Source organism: Zeus faber (assembly GCF_960531495.2).
Source record: "Zeus faber genome assembly, chromosome: 1".
Taxonomy (NCBI): Eukaryota; Metazoa; Chordata; class Actinopteri; order Zeiformes; family Zeidae; genus Zeus; species Zeus faber.
The window spans coordinates 18,614,357-18,635,713 of NC_137193.1; the positions used below are offsets into that span (position 1 = coordinate 18,614,357).

Consider the following 21,357-nt stretch of genomic DNA (forward strand, 5'->3'; position numbering starts at 1 on the left):
CTTATGAGCATGAAGAGTTCTTTCCTGAAATAGATTATTTCCTGAAAGTTCTTTCCCTGAAAATTTGAGGGCAATATGGTGGAATTTTATTTCAATGCCCAATGCACAATATTTTTTTGATATTCAAAAGCAAGAGGAATACATGGCCATGCCAGACGAGGTGTCAGTTCCCATATGAGGAAGATATCATTTCTTCTGTGATGCCACTGTCATATTGCTAGCATGGTGCATTGCAGAGCATGCTGTAACGCTTCATGCCAGGAACCTGACACTTGTTCCCACTTTTATTCACTTTTAGAGACTTACGTCCCACGTTGAGTGACTACTGCTCCGCATCAGACATGTCCCTGTTCACCCACCTGTTGGCTTGCTTGTTCGGCATGGGCTCCTGGGTGTCCATCAACGGCCTGTGGGTGGAGCTGCCCCTCATCACCCTCCAGATCCCTGAGGGCTGGTACTTGCCGTCCTACCTGTCCGTTCTCATCCAGATGGCCAACGTGGGGCCGCTCTTCGTCACCCTGATGCACCGCTTCCGTCCAGGCGCTTTAAATGAGGTGGCTGTCATTTATGTGATCATTGGCCTGGGCACCGTGGCTAGCTTCCTGCTGGCCTTCTTCTGGAAGGAGACCCTGGTGGTGGCAGGCTCACCGCGCAGCGTCGCCCTCCTGGCCCTCACCTTTTTCCTTTCCACCGTCGACTGCACCTCCTCAGTCACTTTCCTGCCTTTCATGATGCGACTCAAGCCCCAGTATCTCACCACCTACTACATTGGTGAGGGTGTCAGCGGCCTGCTGCCTGCACTGGTGGCTCTGATTCAGGGTGTTGGGGTGGTCCACTGTGTAAACAGCACAAAGACCTTAAACACATTGAACACTTCCCAAAGTGCTATGACAAATGAACTGGAGGCCCATTACCAGCCGGCCAACTTCTCCGCTGAGGTTTTTTTTTTCTTCCTGAGTGCCATGATGCTGGTGTGCCTGGTGGCGTTCCTGCTGCTGAACTACCACCCCGCCGCCACCAGAGAGCGCCCCAGCGGCCGATACGCCAATGGGGTTCAAGCTAAGAGCAACGCAGCTCAGCAGCAGAAGAAGGGGAAGCAGCACAAGCCTATCATGGCTCCCTTGAGTGGGTCCAGCGTCAAGGCCAACAGCAGCTTTGGCACTGGGGCTTTCAGCTGGGTACAGGTGTTCTACATCTTCGCCATCCTGGGCTGGGTCAACGCCCTCACCAACGTGGTGCTGCCCTCAGTGCAGTCCTACTCCTGTCTGCCCTACGGGAACAACGTCTACCACCTCTCAGCCGTGATGGCAGCCCTGTGCAACCCTCTGGCCTGCTTCATCGCCATGTTCTTCCCAATAAGGTATATTTGGCATGGGGTAGAAAGCAAATGGTTGAGGTAGGGTGTCATTGGTTGAATTATTGGGGTAGGGTTTATAGTTTTGAGTGTTTAGATATGAACAATCATCCAACCAAAACTGGACCATCATCACTTTTAACAAATCGAGGTAAAAGGTTCACCCTTTTTCCAACCCAGGCTGTTAAAGTTTGCAAACCTCCACTTTAGTTCATTGAGGATGGAATATGTCTTGAACACCAAAATATGACGCAGGATGTATAGGTGTAGAGAAGTACTTTTACTTTTAATACTTTGGTACATTTTTTTATCAAGTAAATACTTTAATGCTTTTACGTGAGTAGAATATTGGATTGAGATCAGCGTAGGCCTACTTAAGGGGGCAGGGTGAGACATTGATGGCGGAGTATCAACCAGATGCCGAAACAGCCCAAACACCAAGCAAATATCGAACAGTTGGGAACTCATTTTGTCACACACAGGTCGTTATCGCTGATGGGTGTTCTCACAGTGGTAGGCAGCGGCGTGGGAGCCTACATCATGGGCATGGCAGTGCTGAGTCCATGTCCACTGCTGGTCCACGACACCCCAGGAGGCGTCCTCATTGTGAGTGGAGTGCTTGGCTTCCTTCACTCACGTGGTAAACACGTGGTTTGGATGCATTGGGTACTTATTAAGAACCAATCTTCCATTCCAGACTCCAGATAATGACGAAACTTTGTGAAACTCACATGGCCTGTCCCCCTGCTCCACAGGTGGTGGCATGGGCTGTCTTCGTCCTTACTCTGTCCTACGTGAAGGTGATCATCGGGGTGATCCTGCGGGACGAGGGCCACAGCGCTCTGGTCTGGTGTGGAGCGGTAGTGCAGCTGGGATCTCTGTTGGGGGCTGTGACCATGTTTCCATTGGTCAGCGTGTATAGCTTATTTTCATCAGGGGACCCGTGCAACACAAAGTGTTCCCCAATTAAAATGTAGGAGTTAGCAGTAGTGGCTGTAATCCTCCTCTAATATAAGTGGTATTATGCAATGTGATTATATAGTCCTACAACGGGGGACCATCAGGGACTTTCAGGGAGGAAATTCGTTTCTAAGATCACATACACATTGAACAAAACGTAATGCAGTAACACAGGACGATACAGAGCTCATAAGACTGTTGTGAAGGTAGTGAACATAAGTAGTACGCATATACAGTTGAAAATATACACCAGTTTAAATCATGATCAGTCTAATCTTATCTTTTATACAGTGCATCTCTATGTGTATTAGAAAAACAACTTTACATTGTGTCCAGCTAGAGAAAGGAAAAGATCACATTCTGACTATTTAGAATCCAAACTCATGTTATAACTAGAAGCTGATTTGGGATGAGTGCAAAGGTTTTGCTGCTAGTTTTAAATATTATATTTTTTCTACAATGTCATTGTATATGTTATGTTTGTTGCCTTTCTTTAACGTTTATGGCTTTGCTTTCATAGATTCTTACTCATACTTTTGATTAAATTATTTTCTACACCAATGTCAAGTGCAATGTAGTGTGTTTTTAAAAAGCTGCTTAAAACTAAGTAATGAGGTGATTTATTTCCCTTATTATTATCCCTTTACTTTGCCTGCTTGTGACACCCAAAGCCCTTGCACTGCATGGACAGGTAGAACATGGGGTACACCACACTGGACACAGACTTGAAGAAGACTATGTATAAGCGTATTAAAATGAAAAAAAGAACGATATAAATAAAAGAATAATTTTATTTTTTATTATAAATAATTATAATTATAATTTATAACAATTAAAAATAAAAGCGAGGGTAAAAAGGGACTGTGTTGATATTCATTGGACAGTGGAAGTAAATCTGCAACAGACCACAGGGGGTCACTGTGCAACTTTACACTCCACTAACCCTAACCCTGCTCAACATAGTGCTGTACGCCAGGACAGGGGTCTAAAATTACAGGCTCGGGGGCCACATCTGGCCCGTGAGACAATTTAATGTGGCCAGCTACATGGTGATAATGTATTGATAAATCTTCCACGCAATTTTTTTTTCAAACGCAATGCTTAATTAATCCACACGAAATTACTTCATCTTTTCAAAATAGAAAACAGAATTAAATATAGTAAGAGAGTATAGTAAGAGAGCTACTTCTAAAAGGATTACGAAAAACAAAAAAATAAAAAATTCCTGGCCAGTGGCCCCCAGGTCATTTTGAGTTTGAGACCCCTGCGCTAGGGGCAATAGACAAATTTTCTGTCGCAAAGACAGATCGCTCAGAGTGCTCCTTGGAAATGATCAACCCCACTTTGGAAAATAAGAGAGAGCAAAGAAGCATGTCCACTGAAGAGGTACATTGGAATTGTCCCAATATTAGTTTAATTATAACCATTATACTGTCTGTAAGTACACAAGTAGTGGGAAAAGCACTCATATCCGATATTTAAGTGGAAATATAAATACCCTAAGTCCTCCTTTCCAAAAACAGAAAATACAACCTATTAAATGTACTATTTTTAAATAACAAAAATAACAGTCGTTGTTCAAGATCACATGGAATACGTGAAACATTTATGCAATGTGCTCATGATCCCCACATCATGGAGGGAACGACTGAGATAATATGCCATCACACATGTGAAAGAACAAAGATGAAACTCTTTAGAAAGAGTTTTGGCTCAAAGAAATGCGTATTTTGTGTGCATTTTCCTTCTGTGTGTGTGTGTGTGTGTGCGTGTGTGTGCGTGTGTGTGCTTCAGTTGGCGCAGGTCAGGTCAGGTTGACTGAAGTGTTGTTCCTCAAAGGATACGTTTGCCATGTTCAACCCAGGTTGAATTAAAAAATGTTCCATCAATTTTTGAGTATTTATAGAAAAACGTGGAGAAATGCTGCAGTTTCTCATTCTGCTTGTATGCAGTCCAATGGAGCAAGCGTTTATGGTCGCAAACCGTGCATTTTATCAGGTTTTTCGGTTGTACTTCCCCAAATCAGCTCTTTTAGCTACATTCCTGCTATCTTAAAGGGGATCTATGAAACAGACTTTTTCAGTGCTTGTGCACATACATTTTGGGTCTCTGATGGGCCTACTAACACACAAACTGTGAAACAAGAAAACCCAGTCGGTTTTTTTGTGAGCTGTTTCAGAAAACATGTGGTGAAATGAGCCGTTCAGATCTGCTGCCCTCCTACGTGTCATCGCAGTAATATACGTCACTGCAGTAGAATTCGAACTGCCCCCCATTTGAGGGACTCCACCCACAGCTGGAGTGTGACCAGACCCGTTGGCATCGAAGGCACAAATCTTTTAGAAGAAAGAGGAATTAATACCAACTGTCCATGACAAAACTGCAGATGAGAGAAATGTAATGTATAAACTATTAAAAAATATATTCTGCTGTGTTTTTTTCTGTGTGTGTGTGTGTGTGTGTCCACGGTAGGCTGACTGTACTGTCGGCTGCGACGGGCGATCTGCTCCGCGTTTCTCCAAACAAATCCTTAAATGTATTTATTTTATTTATTTTTGTTTATTTTCTGACGTTTCCGTAATTTAATGAAACAAAAAAGCCCCAAGCCCCGCCGTCTCCGGTGGTGCTAGTCAGAACAAACTTTTGAATGAGGCTTGTAGATCTACTATGAGTGAAAATTCAGCAACTGGATTGATTATTTCTCACCTCAAATCTGTTCAGAAACAGATTTTGATGGACTGGATAGCTGAGTAAACAAAAGAGAGGCCCCGAGTAAAGCTCAAACCCCATTGGCTCACAGGACCCCGGGCCTTGCGAGGGTGGCTCCTCCCACTGAAACAACCCCTTTTCAGTCAGGGTCCGTAGGACGCATGTTAAAATGGCTCGAATGCAAAGTCTGAGTGGTATTTTCAGCAAAAAAAACAAACAAACAAAAAAGAAAAACATGTTTTGAGGACCCCAGAGACAATATATTAACCTGGTGAAAAGTTGCATAATAGCCTCTCTTTAAGAGACTAAAAACAGGATGTTGCGTCACTTCCTACTTACATCCTACTGTAGCTGACTTTTCCCATGTACTGCAATGTTCTGTCATATTTATGGTTATTCAAAACATGTTAAAAAAAAATACGCGAAGACAAGTGTGACTATAATGTGAGTGTTAATGTGAGTGAGATTTCACGTGTTGAGGTGGGTTTAATGTGTTTGTCGTTTGGACTGCATCCAAGCAGAGTTAGAAGCTGCAGGAGAGCGGTACCTTTCTCAATGGAAAGGCGTTCAGCGAGGTTGTTCTATGAAAAGTTAATGGGAACCAACATTTACATGTTAGGACCAGAGACATTTAAGTATTTGTGCAACAGAGGCATCAAGCTGTTTATTAGCGATGATAGAAATATAATACTGAACACCCATTTTTGTCTCCTAACAACAACAACAACACTAAAATAGGGTTGTCGGGTTGGTTGTTTGGACTCATCAAGGTTATTGGACATCACATGTAGGGGCTTTTAAAGGACGGCAACCAGACGGATGAACAAACAGAAAAACAAGCTGTAAAAATAGACGTGAATAGACAAACCGATGAGTCAGAAAAAAATAAATATACACACTTGGTGTCGTGGCTTCAGTTACCATGGCAATGGCGTCACCGTCTTGGGGATAAAGTTATTTGCGGTGATGCATTGCAGGGTCAGCATCATTTTACCCAGCCAGACAGAAAATAAAGGCAAAAGAGATGACTTTTTATTGACAATACACAAAACCATTCAAAAGGCTGAGCTTTTGACATTTACAAACTTTTTCAGTAAACATGACATGACTTTTTATATTTATGCCCTTTTTATTGCGTGGATTAAGACTTATAAATATACATAAATATCCAATACTACCTCTGGTAAGCCTGATTTAGTCTTTCTTTAAGAAACCAATTGGAGCATTGACCTCAGTATGTAGGTAAAGATGTTCTAAACTATACGATAAACGAGAATAAACAGGGAACATGCTCTGAGAATAAATATGTTGGTACAAAAAAAAACAAGAGAAAACCAACATTAATTCAAATATATATATTGCTTTTCAAAATCCGTAACTATTCTTTGGATGACGGAACTTCTTCCCTATTACAATCGTGGATGCATACATTCCCGGAAAGACTGTACTGTACGCTACCTGCTTACCGTATTGCATAGCTCTCAGGGATTAATAACAGTCAAGCTTTTTGTCAAAAAATTGAGATGATTGCTTTGCGCTGATATCTATGAAATCAATTCGCACTGACGCAGACAGTTCACTTCATATTTACAAGCTGAAGAACCAAAAATGTTCACCCTTTCATAGGGCCTGACAAAAGTACATACAAAATCTATGTAATATGGTGCAACTACATTGGCTTTAAATCTACAACAATATAAAGGCAAGGTAACTACGGAGTACGAGGTTTACGCATTATACATCGCATTGAAATTTAGCAGTGCATTGTTTTAAAAAGTACATCTGTCAGATATTTGTTCATTCTTCACAAGGCACAGGCTTGTCTTCATGGCGCGACAACAAATAACTGAACAATTTTTATTTTAGTGGTTAAGCACTCATTGTTGATTGGGAATGAATGGAAGTGTTCCATTATAATAACATTACATCATTACTGAGCAGAGGCTTTTGTCCAAAGTGACTTACTTACTCATACACAGATGGACGCAGCCCAATTAGAGCAATTAGGGGTCGACTGTCTTGCTCAAGGATACTACAGCATGCAATCAGGAGGAGCCTGCGATCGAATCAGCAACCTTCACATTCCTAGACGACCCACTCTACCTCCTGAGCTACTGCCCCTTTATAATAACATACAGTAATCACCTGTAGTAAGATTTTAATTCCAAATGTCACTTTCTCTTTCCAGTCTAAGGCACTTTTTGTTTTATATTGTCTCTGAGAGATTGTCTGTAAAGACAGTTTGGCAAACTGGAGTGCTTTATACAGTATATATATATATATATATATATATATATATATATATATATATATATATATATATATATATATATATACTGTATATATCAACAGCGTAACTAATAGGCACTTGATCATTTACAAGAGACATACATTACATGTATATATAACAATGCTTGGTCCACTAAAAGCATATTCTGGGTTGGGATGAGGGACGCTTCATACCTGATTTTACATTTTCTAAACACAAGTCAGTCAGTCAAGGCGTTTTTGAAAGAAGGTGTGTTTGAAAGAGAAGGCACGCGCTGATGCTGGTTCTGTTCGATGCGTCTCTTCTTGTGTGTTTGTTCTCCCTGGATATCCTCTTGCTGCTTCCAGCATGCTGTAGTCCAAGCACGCAGAGAAAGAGTATGTCATTTGTTGTTTTCTTTGGAAAGGGGTGGAGGTGGGCGGCGGTAGGATGGGGTTTCCCTTTTACTACCTCTTGTTTTTTTCGGCGGCGGCAGGAAGTTATGCGTGGCTGTGCACAGAGATACTCGATAGGTCGTTCCTGATGATCTCGTTAACTGCAAAAAGAAAAACAAATGGCTGGTCTATAAGTTTTCTATCAGAAACAACTGTGTGGCAATTGCAACTTTTGTTATTACATCTAAAGTGAAGCATCATGGGTGTATTTTCAAATATACCCAAGTCCATGCAAGGAAGGGAACCTCAAACCAATGCTTCATCACGGCATTGGAGATAAAGGAATTGGACTGAAATCGGCCCTGATTCAAAATATTGCAACCACATCCTGCAACATCCAGCTTTAAAGAATACTCTTAACCCTAACCCAACCTCTACTTTTTTCGGAGTATCCTTTTGGGAAATTCACCCTTTACCAATCAGACGAGGGAACAGAGACCAATGTCATTCGCACGTGTCCAGTATAGAGATACAGTAGTAAAGGGCTGTATGCAAACTGTGATAGCACAATGCAAGGCTGCAGAGGGAAGGGACTGGCCTAGCTCCTAGGAACACAGAGAAGCTTTGGAAATACACCTTCCAACATCAGTACGGGGTGAGCTTTTTAACATCTTTTACATGCATTTTGCGTTTTTTAATTTAATTGTATTATTATTATTTTTTTAACAGGAGCTAGGCTAGTCGAATCCCCTTGGGCTGCAAGGTCTTGGGCTTCAACTTGTCTTCTATAAGCATCCAAGTGCACTAGTTTATCTCTTTTTTATCAACTGTATATTCTTTGACAAATTATGTGAAATCAAATTCTCAAATTCTCATTCTGAAGCAAAAGAAAAACCTTAAAACATGTAGACTGATACTGATGAGAAGGAAAAGTCCAAAGCAATTGCGATATTCATTTCTTCATCTCAGTCAACAAGTTGGTATTCAATGAAGCCGTTTATTTTTGATTAACCCTTTAATGTCCCAGTGTGTGAATGGATTCAGTGCATGAAGGAAACGCTCTGCAGAGTTACGGCCAAGGTTCAGGTTTGTTCTTATGGAGTTTGGCTCAGTCCTGCCTCCCTGCTCCCAGAGCCAGCAGCTATAGGAAACATCAGGGAGGAAGGGGGCAGCTCTGGAGCCAGCGAGCCAAGAGAGGGAATTCCCTCTGACCGGACACCGGCCTGGAGAACATGGAAAAGCAGCTCGGGAACCTGAGATCCTCTGTTTCTCCATGTGAGCGACCCGAGCCCTCGCACTGGAACTTCCTTCCTGGAGCCCCACTCACTTCCTATTGCGTCAGTGGTGACGGGCACGCCTTGCATTTCAATTCATCTGCCCCAAGAACCCCGGAGTTATTTACAAGCCCGAGAGAAACGTACTATTACCACCACAGGTACTAGGAAACAGGCTGTGAAACAGGCAAAAATAGCGAGGGCCCAGTCTACCACGCTTCTCAACGCAGACTACAATGAAGGTTGCTAAATAATAAATCCTGCAAGCTGTTATGAAAGCTGCATATAATTATATGGCACGCCACAATACTTCACACTCCCTTGGAGAAATAAAGACAGTGGGGTTTGCCTGGCAGATTGATTGCCGTTAATAAAGGGAACAGAAGGAGTTTTGGATCGCTTATAGAGCCACAGTGTCACACGAAAGTGCCACAGAAGCACACGTACACGTTGAACCTATTACGGCACTGTGAGAACGGGGTGCACTTTACAGCGGTACGCCTTCACAGGGAACCTGGCAACCCGGCAACCAGCGGAGACACTCGTCAGGGCGGTGATAATATTTATACCTAGTCGATCTAAATCAATTCCGCTCGACATGTCATCGCGCGAGGCCCAGAGAAGAAAAGATGTACCTATTTGGCTTCCAAAGGCTCACCTCTGTGCTCCACTTTTATCTGTGCAGTAAATCACTGGGGGCGAACCGCTTCCAAACCCATCTTTTAGCTATTAGTGGATCGTATGTGCGTGTGTAAATATAAAAAAATGCTTTTTAAGGGTGTGGAATTCTGCCATCTGCCAATGGAGACCTTGGAATCTATCGTCTGGACGGAGCTTAGAGACCAGACTTTGGTGGGCTTTCAGGTCCGATTTCACGAAGATGGGTGACGACTGTTATGATGACTGTAAGATTAGAATTAGTCAAATTCTCCCTTTATGTACAGTATTGCAAGACACACCATAAGCGGACTTTGCCATCGGAACACAACGCAGTCAGCAGCTGTGTTATCTCAGGGAAAATGAACCGATTACAACCACAAGAAATGAAATACTGGAACTCCATCCCCACCCTCCAGATCGTTCCACGGCCATGTGTTGTTTCTGCCCGAGCGTACCAGACGGGCTGGACTGGACCAGAAGCCACAGACCTTCAGCGGCCGTATTTGATCTGACTTCCACCGTCCGTGCGTCTGGAAGTTGAAGGATATCCTCTTTGACCTCAAACCTCCAGGGGGACGCCATTACCGCAACATCTCGGTGAGTACAGTGAGCCAGGATGTCGGCAGTAAATCCTGGATATCAAGACATCAGTGACCTCCACATCATGTCAACGGCTGTATGCTAACAGCCGTGGCTGATGGACGCTTTATGGGGCTCTTTCTTTGCCAGCCATCTTGAAATCTTTAAAAAGATGTGGGTCAGATAAGATTCAGAACCATGCACACCGCGTTCAAACAGCAGTAGAACACTGGAGAAGGCCACCGACCCCTTTTCGAGGCCACGGCATCGACTGTTAGCGCGGCCCGTTGCCATGGCCTACTTTCATGGTGCCGCTACATTTTATGTGAAGGATCTAATTGAATAAGAGAAATCAATTAATTGATCTTTAAGTGTGTTTACTGATGATTCAGGCCATACGTCCGCAACAAAGCACTAAAAATAGGCCCCCACAACACATTAGCGCCATGTGGCTTCTGTTACATCGATTGGCTGCAGGGAGAGGTGAGGGATGAATGCTACGCTGGTGTGAAAAGGAATCTCTCACAGCAAAATGGTCGGAAAAAGCAAAATACTATTTATAATATATATAATATATATATAATATATATATATATTATATATTATATATTTATATTATATTATATTATATTATTAAATATATAATATATTTATACTATTGTATTTGATTGTAAGTTTTTATGTATATATATTTTTTTATATATATTATTTATGTATTTATGTATGAATATTTTTATTAGCTATTTGTATTACTTAACTTTTAACTGAATTGTATCTATAAAAATATTCTTAAAAAATACAAAATACATATATATATACATAATTTAAACAAAAATGTTAAATTAATAATGAATCATTTTAGAGTCACTTTATAATAACGGATACATGGTAAACATCACAAATAGATGCTCCTTGGGAAACAAGCCAACTAAATCCATAGATAGAGAGAGAGAGACAGAGAGAGAGAGAGAGAGAGAGAGAGAGAGAGAGTGAGAGAATTTGGAAGGAAATATCGATTTGGACAGATACAATTTAATGCATGGTATTTTGTAGCTGTTCAATCTAAACGCCTGACATAGTGTAATGCGGCAGTTCCCACAAAACGGAGACGTCCAACTGGGAGGAGACCCAGGACACACTGGAGGGATTACTGTACATCTCTGGGCTGGCCTGGGAACACCTAGGGATCCCCCAGGAAAGGCCAGAGAAAGCTGCTGGGGAAAGGGACGTCTGGTGCTACAATGGTTAGAAAATGGTAGGCCGTGTGCAATTGTGACACCATCGCTGTCAGCTGCGAGAGCTCGGGCTGAGGGAGGACGCTAAAAGAGGTAATAAAGGTTTTGTTTGTGTTCTACGTGTGTAATTTCACAGTTAGTGATCAGGCAGCATGAGCTAATCCAGAATCCTGTTTCCGGTCCCGTCGAGGACCCGGAGCAGCTGGATCGCACTGATAGAGCTCGGCGCTCCCTCCAGGAAACCCCCCCACGAAATGAGAGGCACCAAAACAATTTGCGGGACAGCGCCGCTCGCCTCATCAAGGGCTCAAACGTGCCGAATGCGATCCGGGCCAAAATAACGACAGAACCTCCTTCGAGCGGACAATACGACCGGAGAGCCGTTTAGGGCAGTGTGCCAGGTGAACCACCTCTGAAAACGATTAATCCATGGTCCACGGCAGGAGATGGGGGAGCTGGCAGCCATTTTGGGTCCACAAGACGAGATGTTCTTGGCCTGCGAGCCGCGTCCCCTCGCCGGGATCCAGCCGGTCCCTCGGTGCAATTTGCGCCGGTGAAACTTCATTCCACCAAGGTTTTACTTGGAAGCAATATTACACTATCAGCTGCTCTACGGAGTTTTTTTTTAAGAAAACAACATCAATTAATAAAAAGGTTCTTTGTACAAACTGTTACCCCACCGACAAAAAAGAAGAAGTCTGTTTTTCTTACATGTTACCTCACTAAAACACAAGCCGCGGTAAACTGCTGTGAAGTGCAACGTGCGGCTCAGCGCTGCTCGTCCATAAGGTTTTGGGAGCCAAAAAGGCAGCATCCAGACCTCTGCAGTCGAGTCAGCATGTTTTACGGCGGCGTGGCCCGCCTCCATCTCCCTCCGCTCCCGGAGCGGCGGACCAGACTCTGCAGCCTCCAACCTACACAGCCGGCTCCGGTCCAGTAAGACTGCTAAGAGTTTCCATGACCAAAGAAATTCGTAACCTCCCAGAGGACAGCGAGAAAAATGGTAGATGAGACGAGGGGTGAGGGGTGGGGGAAGGGGGGTGGTCCTGTACATCATTAGGAAGGCTGAACAAACAGGGAGACAGATAACGGGAATGATGAAAGGGGAGAGGTTGAGAGTGTTGTACCGCGTTGGGGTGCAATCCTAAATCATGATGTTGTGTTGACGCGTACAATTGTGGGATTATCTGCTAAAAAAATCCCATATCTGACTTTGTTTTTTGCTAGAAACCTTTTAGGAAACAGCGACTCGATGTATTTCTGTTACACATGAGCTCCTCTATTATGTTATTTCCATTGTTGGGTGCTGGGGCCTGCCAGCAAGAAAATGAATTTCTTTAGAGAAAGGAAAATGACCGTCTTGGAGCAAAGACGAAAGTAAACTTAGATGTAGAAACATTTAAATAAATGTTGTTTCAATGTAATTCTGGGAGTAACATTGGAGTAGTATAGTAGTAGTGTATTCCACCTAACACAGGCAATTTTATGGATTTCCACTTTAAGGTAAACAGACAGGGGAGCGGTTCTTGCATATATGCGTTGCATTGACATTTCACTGCATATGTATGTGATGAATAAACCTATTGAATCTTGAATCTTGAATCTTGAATCTTCTTCAAGAGAGTGTTGTGGGAAAATGTGCCACGCGTGTTTTAACTTATTTATTATGTCGAATGAATATCCTAGTAAATATAATTCCACGTCACACTTTAAGGCATTCAATCTGTCCGTGTAAAAAACTTTTGTATGGGCAACATCTTCAAACAGCCATCAATCAATGTCTGACATTCGGAAATAATGTACAAATTGTTCTATACTTTACTACTACCTGCAAAATCCCAAGTTACACAGACCTTCCTTGTGTGTCTCCGCTGCCTCGAAATCCCACGTTTCATTACGTGAGCCGTAAAGAACATGGCCAACGAGGAATCAAAGTTACGCCACACCTGAGTGAGCCCGTAAACCCCAAGAACCTCGGCCCAAAAAATTCAACAAAGTGAAAAGCCACATTAACTGTGGAATGCTCGGTTAAAACGTCCCACGATTTGCCAATGAAAACAGTGCGAGGCGGGGGGGGGGGGGGGGGGGTTGGGCATTTACATCCTGTCTACGCTGACATACATTTATACTTATATTTGGGCGATGGTGGCACCGATGCCTGAGCGCAAGTGAAACGGCTCCATTGACTGCGGCGGGCTGCACGTCCCCCCAGACGGGAATAACAAGTGTTAATGTCTTTACCCAGACCCGGTGCAGGAAGTGGCATGGGAACGCTCCGAGCCATGACGGCCCATCCGCAGTCATCAGGAAGCCCCGGCCAGACAGTTCGGTGGCGGCTCTGCTAGCACTTCAACCCCCCCCAGCCCCTCACACCCCCACCGCTCTCCCCCACTCATTCCACTGATAGCTACTGGTTAACGTTAGCCTTCATCTGCTGCACCCAGAGAGGCTTTCCTCCCCGTGATTTATATGGGGCCAGGCAACCGGTTTGTTTCTCTGCCCCGGGGAAGCTCATTCATCCCATTTATTTCAAATCACCGCGGCACAGAACACGCGGCTGCAAGGACTTCGGTGGCCAGCGCCGCTGACATCATAGACTTTCTGTTTCGGGAAAGAAAAAAAAAACCCTCTCATGCTGTCTGTGCTAGATGAATAAAAGTGGTTGCAAGAAAAAAAGCTGCATTTGTTTTATCAGGGAGCTGGAGCCGGGGTTGCCTCATTGAGAATTCAACGCGTCGGGCCGCAGGCCTCCCAGGTTACTTTGATCCAGCTACTGAATAAATATCTGAGACTGACAGACCCACATGGCTGGGGAGGCAGATGGACATTCTCATGTTATTAACAATGAGGTGAAAAGATGGGTTATTTGCCAATACTGTGGTCTGCTGTGCACCTTTTACCACACACACAGATACATACACACACAGATACACACACACACACAGATACATACACACACAGATACACACACACACAGATACACACACACACACACACACACACACACACACACACACACACACACACTCTCTCTCTCTCACCGTCGTCCAGATACATCTGGTCCAACTCCTGTGGTTCCTGCTTGATGTTGACAGCCAGTGTGTGGGGGCTTCCCTCCCCCTGCAGGGGGCGCCCTCCTCTCTCCGGCACCTTGGGATGGAGCTGCTGCTGCACCACCACTGGGCTGGTGTTCCCGCTGCCGGGCCGGGCCGGTGTCATGCACATGGCCGGAGAGAAGGGGGCGTCGGGCCCGGCGCCCGGGGTGGAGGGCTGCGAGGCCGGAGAGGACGAGGCGCTGCTGGGCGGGTAGAGGCTCGGTGTCTGGAGGCGTCCCGGCGTCTCCTGGATGATGGAGATGGAGGATGACTGGGGGCCCGGGTGCTGGGGCAGGGGGGTCGGGAGCCCTTTGGAGTAGGGCGTCGGGGAGGGGTCGTGCAACTTGGGGCTGGTGCTGGGGGAGGACGAGGAGGACAGTGAGGAAGGCTTGGCCGCCAGCCTCTGCTGGCCGGCGGGGAAGGGCCCGCCCAGCACGCAGGGCCTGGCGTCAGAGGGCACCATGGGAGCCAGGACCTGTGGGGTGAAGTACGGCTTTGGGTGCAGCGGCAGTCCGGGGCCTCGCTGGGCACACACCAGCGGGGCATCGTAGTCATCGTAGGGCTCCGTCTTTATGGTTGGAACTGACAGAAAGGAGACAGAGGGGTGGAGGGGAAATGAGTAAACACATGTCCAGGCTGCTTCACTGCGAGTGGGAGCAATTGTGAGAGAGCAAGTGGGCTTGTGGCTAGGAGACCCACCGGCAAACAAACACTCCCATCAATGAGACTCTGTGTCTAGGCCTCAACCCCCCCACACAACCCCACCCCGATGAAAATATTTGCAAAACGAGAAAAAAAGGGAGCGAAAGAAGAAAAAACGGGGGGGATGAGTCACCACCGCAGGAGAAATCCAGCTGGTTCTACAATAAAAGAGGCCTATTTTCTTTGGATGCAACTCCGGCGCTAATATCCTCGAAATGTGCGATATGAAATATGTTGCGGCAGCGGGAGCTTCATACTCAACAGGCATCCGCAATTTAAAGTAAATTACTGCACTCTTTCTGAGACGACGAGAAAAAAAAAAAAAAAGTTCAACTCAATGTGAAAGCTCTTCTCTCTCTCTTCTTTTCTCCCCCTTTAATCGGAACCACTTATTGCAAGACGTGGCCGACTTAGACAAAATGGTGGCTTCAGAGGCTTGGAGGCTTGCGGTGGCAGAGTTTATACGAGCGAGGGGACTTCTCCGGTTCAGTTCAGAGCAGCGAAGCACTTCTTTACCCGCCTTGTTCTCCGTCCCCGGGACTTGGCCACCCATCCAGATTCCAGCGCTAAGCCTTAAAATTATGACACGGCATTAATCTTATATAACAAGCGATGGCAGAGGGAGGGTACGACCAAACGACTGCAATAGGCTTGACTGGAGATCCATCACTGCCTCGGCGTTATTGAATCACTATAAACCTATTTTCTTTGTTTCATGGCTGTTTCACATCATAATGTGCGATTGTCCGTTTGGATTTAAAATAAATTGCTTGTAAATTGCTTTAGCTCTATTGTTCCTCATGATCATCCAATTTAACTCTCTGAAGTTGTTTGGCTGCTGACAGTGAGGGTCTTGTATGGTCGCGTGCACAAAGCTGCATATTGTCTATCTGCAATGTTTATGTTCAAATGGATGCCACTTTCAGGAGAAGGTCTCTATTAAAGTGGTAAACCATGAGATTGTTATGTAATGAATAAAGAAAACACCGTGTTTTAGGCTTTATTTAGCTGGCTTTTTTTTTTTTAATTTTAAGAAACAGCTATGCAATACTGTTATGCATGTGCTCATCTGTATGCTGCGTCCATTGTGGGTGGCGGGGTCCGCCATTGATCGGGCACACAGTGAATTCGATAAAGCAGCGTAGCTAGTTGTGGTCAAAAGAGCAGCCCCCTTGGATCAAAAAAACTCCCCACCACCTCAACCGAGGAACCAAATAAATCAACCGATCAGAGAGGAAAGGAAACTTTTCACAGGGGTTTACGAGGGTAAACCCGAATATCAGAAATAAAAACGTTGCGATTCTGGACGATCTTGTGGATTTCCACTTTGAAGACAACAATAAACAGATATTCATTGACTGTTTTTCACTAAAATCTCACTGGGCAAATTGGATCAGCCGAAAGATGGTATACGGAGACTCTCGCTGGTTCCTCTTCCTCCACTTTGTGCTGGAGGAAACAGTTTTACACCGACCACAATACTCTCACACCCCAATTTTCATCTCCAACAAGAAGGAAGTCTGAGTGTCAGCACACGAAAGCAGCAGAAGTGAAAATGCCACAAATGCCCGCTGTTTGGGTAAAATAAAATGGTTGCAAATCTGGAGTTGCGTTAAACACAAAGGGTGATTTCTCAGTTTTTTCTCCTTCTCATTGAAACTGGAAATGGAAGTTTAGGAGTCTTTCTACCTTTTTGTCCAAGCTGGCACGACATCTTGTCCTCTTAACCCAGCCATCCATCTGTCCATCCGTCCATCCGTCCATCCGTCCATCCCAGCCAGTCAGCCATCCATCTATCCAGCAGGCCATCCATCCAGCCGGCCATCCAGCCATCCATCCATCCACCCATCCACCCATCCACCCATCCATCTATCCATCCATCCATCTCATCCATCTCATCCATCCCATCCATCTCATCCATCCATCCATCTCATCCATCTCATCCATCCCAGCCAGCCATTCATCCATCCATCCAGCAGGCCAGCCATCCATCCATCCATCCAGCAGGCCAGCCATCCAGCAGGCCAGCCACCCATCCATCCAGCCAGCCATCCATTCGGCCAGCCATCCATCCATCCAGCAGGCCAGCCATCCATCCATCCAGCCAGCCATCCATCCAGCAGGCCAGCCATCCATCCATCCAGCAGGCCAGCCATCCAGCAAGCCAGCCATCCATCCATCCAGCCACCCATCCATTCGGCCAGCCATCCATCCATCCAGCCAGCCATCCATCCATCCAGCCAGCCATCCATCCAGCAGGCCAGCCAGCCATCCATCCAGCAGGCCAGCCATCCATCCAGCCAGCCATCCAGCCAGCCAGCCAGCCAGCCAGCCATCCATCCATCCATCCATCCATCGAGCCAGCCAGCCATCCATCCATCCATCCATCCATCAAGCCAGCCAGCCAGCCAGCCAGCCATCCATCCATCCATCCATCCATCCATCCATCCATCCATCGAGCCAGCCATCCATCCATCCATCAAGCCAGCCAGCCAGCCAGCCAGCCAGCCAGCCAGCCAGACATCCATCCATCTAGCCAGGCAGCGTGTGACCTTAATGCAGCTAATATTCTCCTCGGCTCGTCGGAGACACTGACCAGACGGGGCTGTCCCTCGCGCCGTCCCCTCCATTGATCTCTCCCCATCCCTGGAGGACAATGGTCCGCTTTGACTGGAGGGTTCTCGGGCGCCCACATCCACGGCAGCTCCGGTCCAGCTTGAACCGGAGCTTTGAACCACCAACTGGATGCTCAATTAGCTGTGTTTGTTTTATTTTTCTATATATTTTTTTTTATTTCATTTCGTGGGTCAGTGCTCTTTTTTTATGTTTTCCTTTTATTTAGCCTGGCACTACCATTTCTATTCACATCGCCGTGTCCGCCGCCCCTTTCGCGTCCACTCACTGCCTGGTTATCCTACCGCTACAGGTACGGAAAAGAACACATTTTGTGGAGATGGATGTTTTTGGGTTGGTTTTTTTTTACAATGGAGGATTAATAACATTTTTCCCCCTTTGTTCCTCCTTATAAAACCACCAGACAAAGGAATGACTATGAACCCTTTCTTCTCTTTTTCAGATGTAAAATGACGGCTCACTGGTATGTAATTAGCATTGGATACAGAGGCAAAGGAGAGGACGGGGAGTAGAGACAGGGGGACAGGGGTGGGGCCGGTTGGGGGATGGGGTGCGGCCGGTTGGGGCCCGTTGCTTACCGGAGGCGGGGACGTAGGTGAAGCGCTGGTACTGGCTCCGTTTCCTCTTGCCGTTGCACACGTAGAAGTTGACCTGGACCGGAGTGGACAGCCTTTGGTTCCGGTAGGGAGGGATTTCAACCAGCAGGGAATTCTGGGAAGCAGAGAAATAAAAAATATGATGAAGTCATGGATCGCAGCATTTTCACAAAGAGGGCTGTCACGATCAAGGTTATAATAGGGTTATAAGGTTATAATAACGTTATAATAAGGTTACAGGATTATAATAAAGTTATAATAAGGTTATGTGGTAATTATGAGAGTCTAATGAGGTTGTAATAACATTATAATAAGGTTATATGGTTATAATAAGGCTATAATATTATATGTTATAATAAGGTCATCAGGTTATAGTAAGGTTATATGCTTATAATAAGGTTATATGTTATAATGAGGGTCTAATGAGGTTATTATAAGGTTATTATTAGATTATATGGTTATAATAAGGTTATATGTTATAACAAGGTTAATTGGTTATAATAAGGTTATATGTTATAATGAGGGTTTAATTTGGTTATTATAAGGTTATAAAAAGGTTATATGGTTATAATAATAACCATATAACCTAATATATAATAATTATATCATTATAATGATATATATATAAATATATATATATATATCATAAAAAGTTATGTAGAGTAAAGTAGAGTAGAGTAAAAAGTACAGATATTTGCTTTGAAATGTAGTGGATTAAAAGTACAATGTCTCTGAAACTGAATATAGTTAATAACAGATACTCGAAGAATGTACTTAAGTACATACAAAGTACCTGAAACAGTGCTTTCCACCACTGGTTCAGGGAATACGTGTGTGCGTGTGCGTGTGTGTGCGTGTGTGTGTGTGTGTGTGTGTGTGTGTGTGTGTGTGTGTCTGTGCGTGTGCGAGTGTGCGTGCATGTGTATCTGCGTGTGTGTTCAGTGTGTATGCAGGATTTTGGAGCCCAAGAGGAAGTAGTCCATCTGAGTCGTTTTGGTGGAGGCGGCTGGATCAACACGTTTCATTAAATCACTGCAGCCGTCATTTCAATTGAATCCACACGAAGCACTGATTTATTTATTTTTGCCCTTGGGCTCGCTTCGGCCATCCTTGAAAGTGAAGGTTTTAAATCCCCGAGAAAATGGCTCAGCTTTTAAATTATGAACATCGTACTCATATTACTGGTGTAAATAATGTCAAAGTTCAGTGTGAGTCTGTAGAGATTTAGCTCCCGTATACTCTATTTATATAAGAGTCTTTTTACACCAAGTTCAGTAGACTCTTTATAAAAAAGGTGTTCATGCCCCAAGGTCATTATACTTCCCAGAACGAGGATAGTTTAATGGCCAACCGTTAAACGATCCTCTTTCTCTTTACCGAGAAGCTGAAAAGAACATAAATTAAAATGCACTATAATTGGTGTAAAGAGGATTAAATAATAAGAGAAAAGGAGGATGGATTCGGTTTCTCACGGTAGATTCCACTTAAATTTACCTTAGATTATGAGCAACTACGGGTAAAACTATTTTACTTGTTATTATATATTATTACTTATAGTGTATATATATATATATATATATATATATATATATATATATATATCATTATTAGTCGCGTTATTTCTTTCTATCGAAGGCTGGACTTTATAGAATAATTTATTATCACAGCTATTGTGAACATTTAATATATACTGTGATATTTGCTCATTGTTTCAGATGAATAATTGAAATCATGAAAATCTAGGGCAATCTATAGGACAACAGAAAGAAAGATATACATGAAGTCCAAATCTCTATTCTTTAAACCAACCTCCCCAAAACATTCCTCAGTCCTAGCACCATCATTGTCGCTAACTTTTTTCCATCGGTTTCCAACTTGGCATGCGTCAGCCTTTGGTTGAGAATGACAAAAATTAATTTGCATCATTATACGATTGAGGGATAATGATCCTATATAATTATAATCCATTTTTCGGGAATAAGAAAGTCACAAAGAAAGGGGAAACATATCTATTATGTAATTTTTGGAAAGATGTAACACTTTTTTAAGAAAGGGGGGGATTGTTTTGTAATACAGTAATTCCCATTTGAACAGTTTGTCTTCTTTGAAGGTAAACAATGCAAAGCATCAATATCTTGACTGTAGTTTAACTTTCTTTTGTTTTATTTTTTTTGGTACTACGTTAAACTATATAAACACTTTGCTTATCATTACCACACCGCAGGGGACGGTCGACAATGACCCAAATCTGGTTGTCCGGGGCAACTGGGCAAACGTTACAGTCAAGCCCTGTCAGGAGGCGAAACGAGGCACCGCGGCTGTTTAAAACTGGACGAATCCAGATGAGTGAGGAAGAAGCCCCACGACTGCTGCGGCACACAGATGTGGCTCTCTGTGTGTGTGTGTGCGTGTGTGTGCGTGTGTGTGTGTGTGTGCGTGTGTGTGCGTGTGTGTACACAGGGAGCAGGTGCAGCTCCTCATGTGTAGACACATGTCTAATTCCCTCCTCTATCTCCCACTCTCCCACAACACACTGCTCCTTCGCTCTCTCTCTCTCTCTCTCTCTCTCTCTCAACCCCCCACCCCACACCTCGGCCTTCCCAGGCCAAGACTGGAATCTGCCAAACCCAAACTCCCACAGTGTGGCTGAGGCATGAACTTTCGGGAATCTCTCCATCCACTCGTTTTTAAAACACCTCGACCAGGAATCGCTTTTCTTCTTTGTCGCGACTGTTCTTTTTCTCTCTCTCTCTGATCTTACCATGGATCTACTGTTCTTTTGTAGATCCATTTTCAGTGCGACGTTATGAAGGGTGGTTATTCAACTTTTGTTTTTATAGCGCATTCTCGGAAGAGTAGTTTTATTTGTTTAGACTGATCTGAATTATAGAATAATAGTTTAACTGGATTACTCAT

The 21,357-nt window shown here is 44.3% G+C and overlaps 2 protein-coding genes across 2 annotated transcripts in view; one reads left to right on the forward strand and one right to left on the reverse strand.

The window, feature by feature from the left end:
* Positions 1–341: 341 nt before the first annotated feature.
* Positions 342–2,331, forward strand: slc52a3-2a (solute carrier family 52 member 3-2a; the record flags this gene model as incomplete). The annotated part of the gene is made up of 3 exons (XM_080011859.1): positions 342–1,360; positions 1,837–1,960; positions 2,110–2,331. 3 exons carry the CDS (start codon positions 342–344, stop codon positions 2,329–2,331), a joined length of 1,365 nt encoding a protein of 454 aa, XP_079867985.1.
* Positions 2,332–7,357: 5,026 nt separating this feature from the next.
* Positions 7,358–21,357, reverse strand: part of nfatc1 (nuclear factor of activated T cells 1) — a 38,500-nt gene continuing 24,500 nt past the window's right edge. Inside the window, exons 8-10 of the mRNA XM_080011049.1 lie at positions 18,424–18,556; positions 14,456–15,091; positions 7,358–7,827 (exon numbers count right to left, since the gene is read on the reverse strand). Coding sequence (XP_079867175.1) covers positions 7,772–7,827; positions 14,456–15,091; positions 18,424–18,556 — 825 coding nt within the window. The 3' untranslated portion in view covers positions 7,358–7,771. The remainder of the gene's footprint in view (positions 7,828–14,455; positions 15,092–18,423; positions 18,557–21,357) is intronic.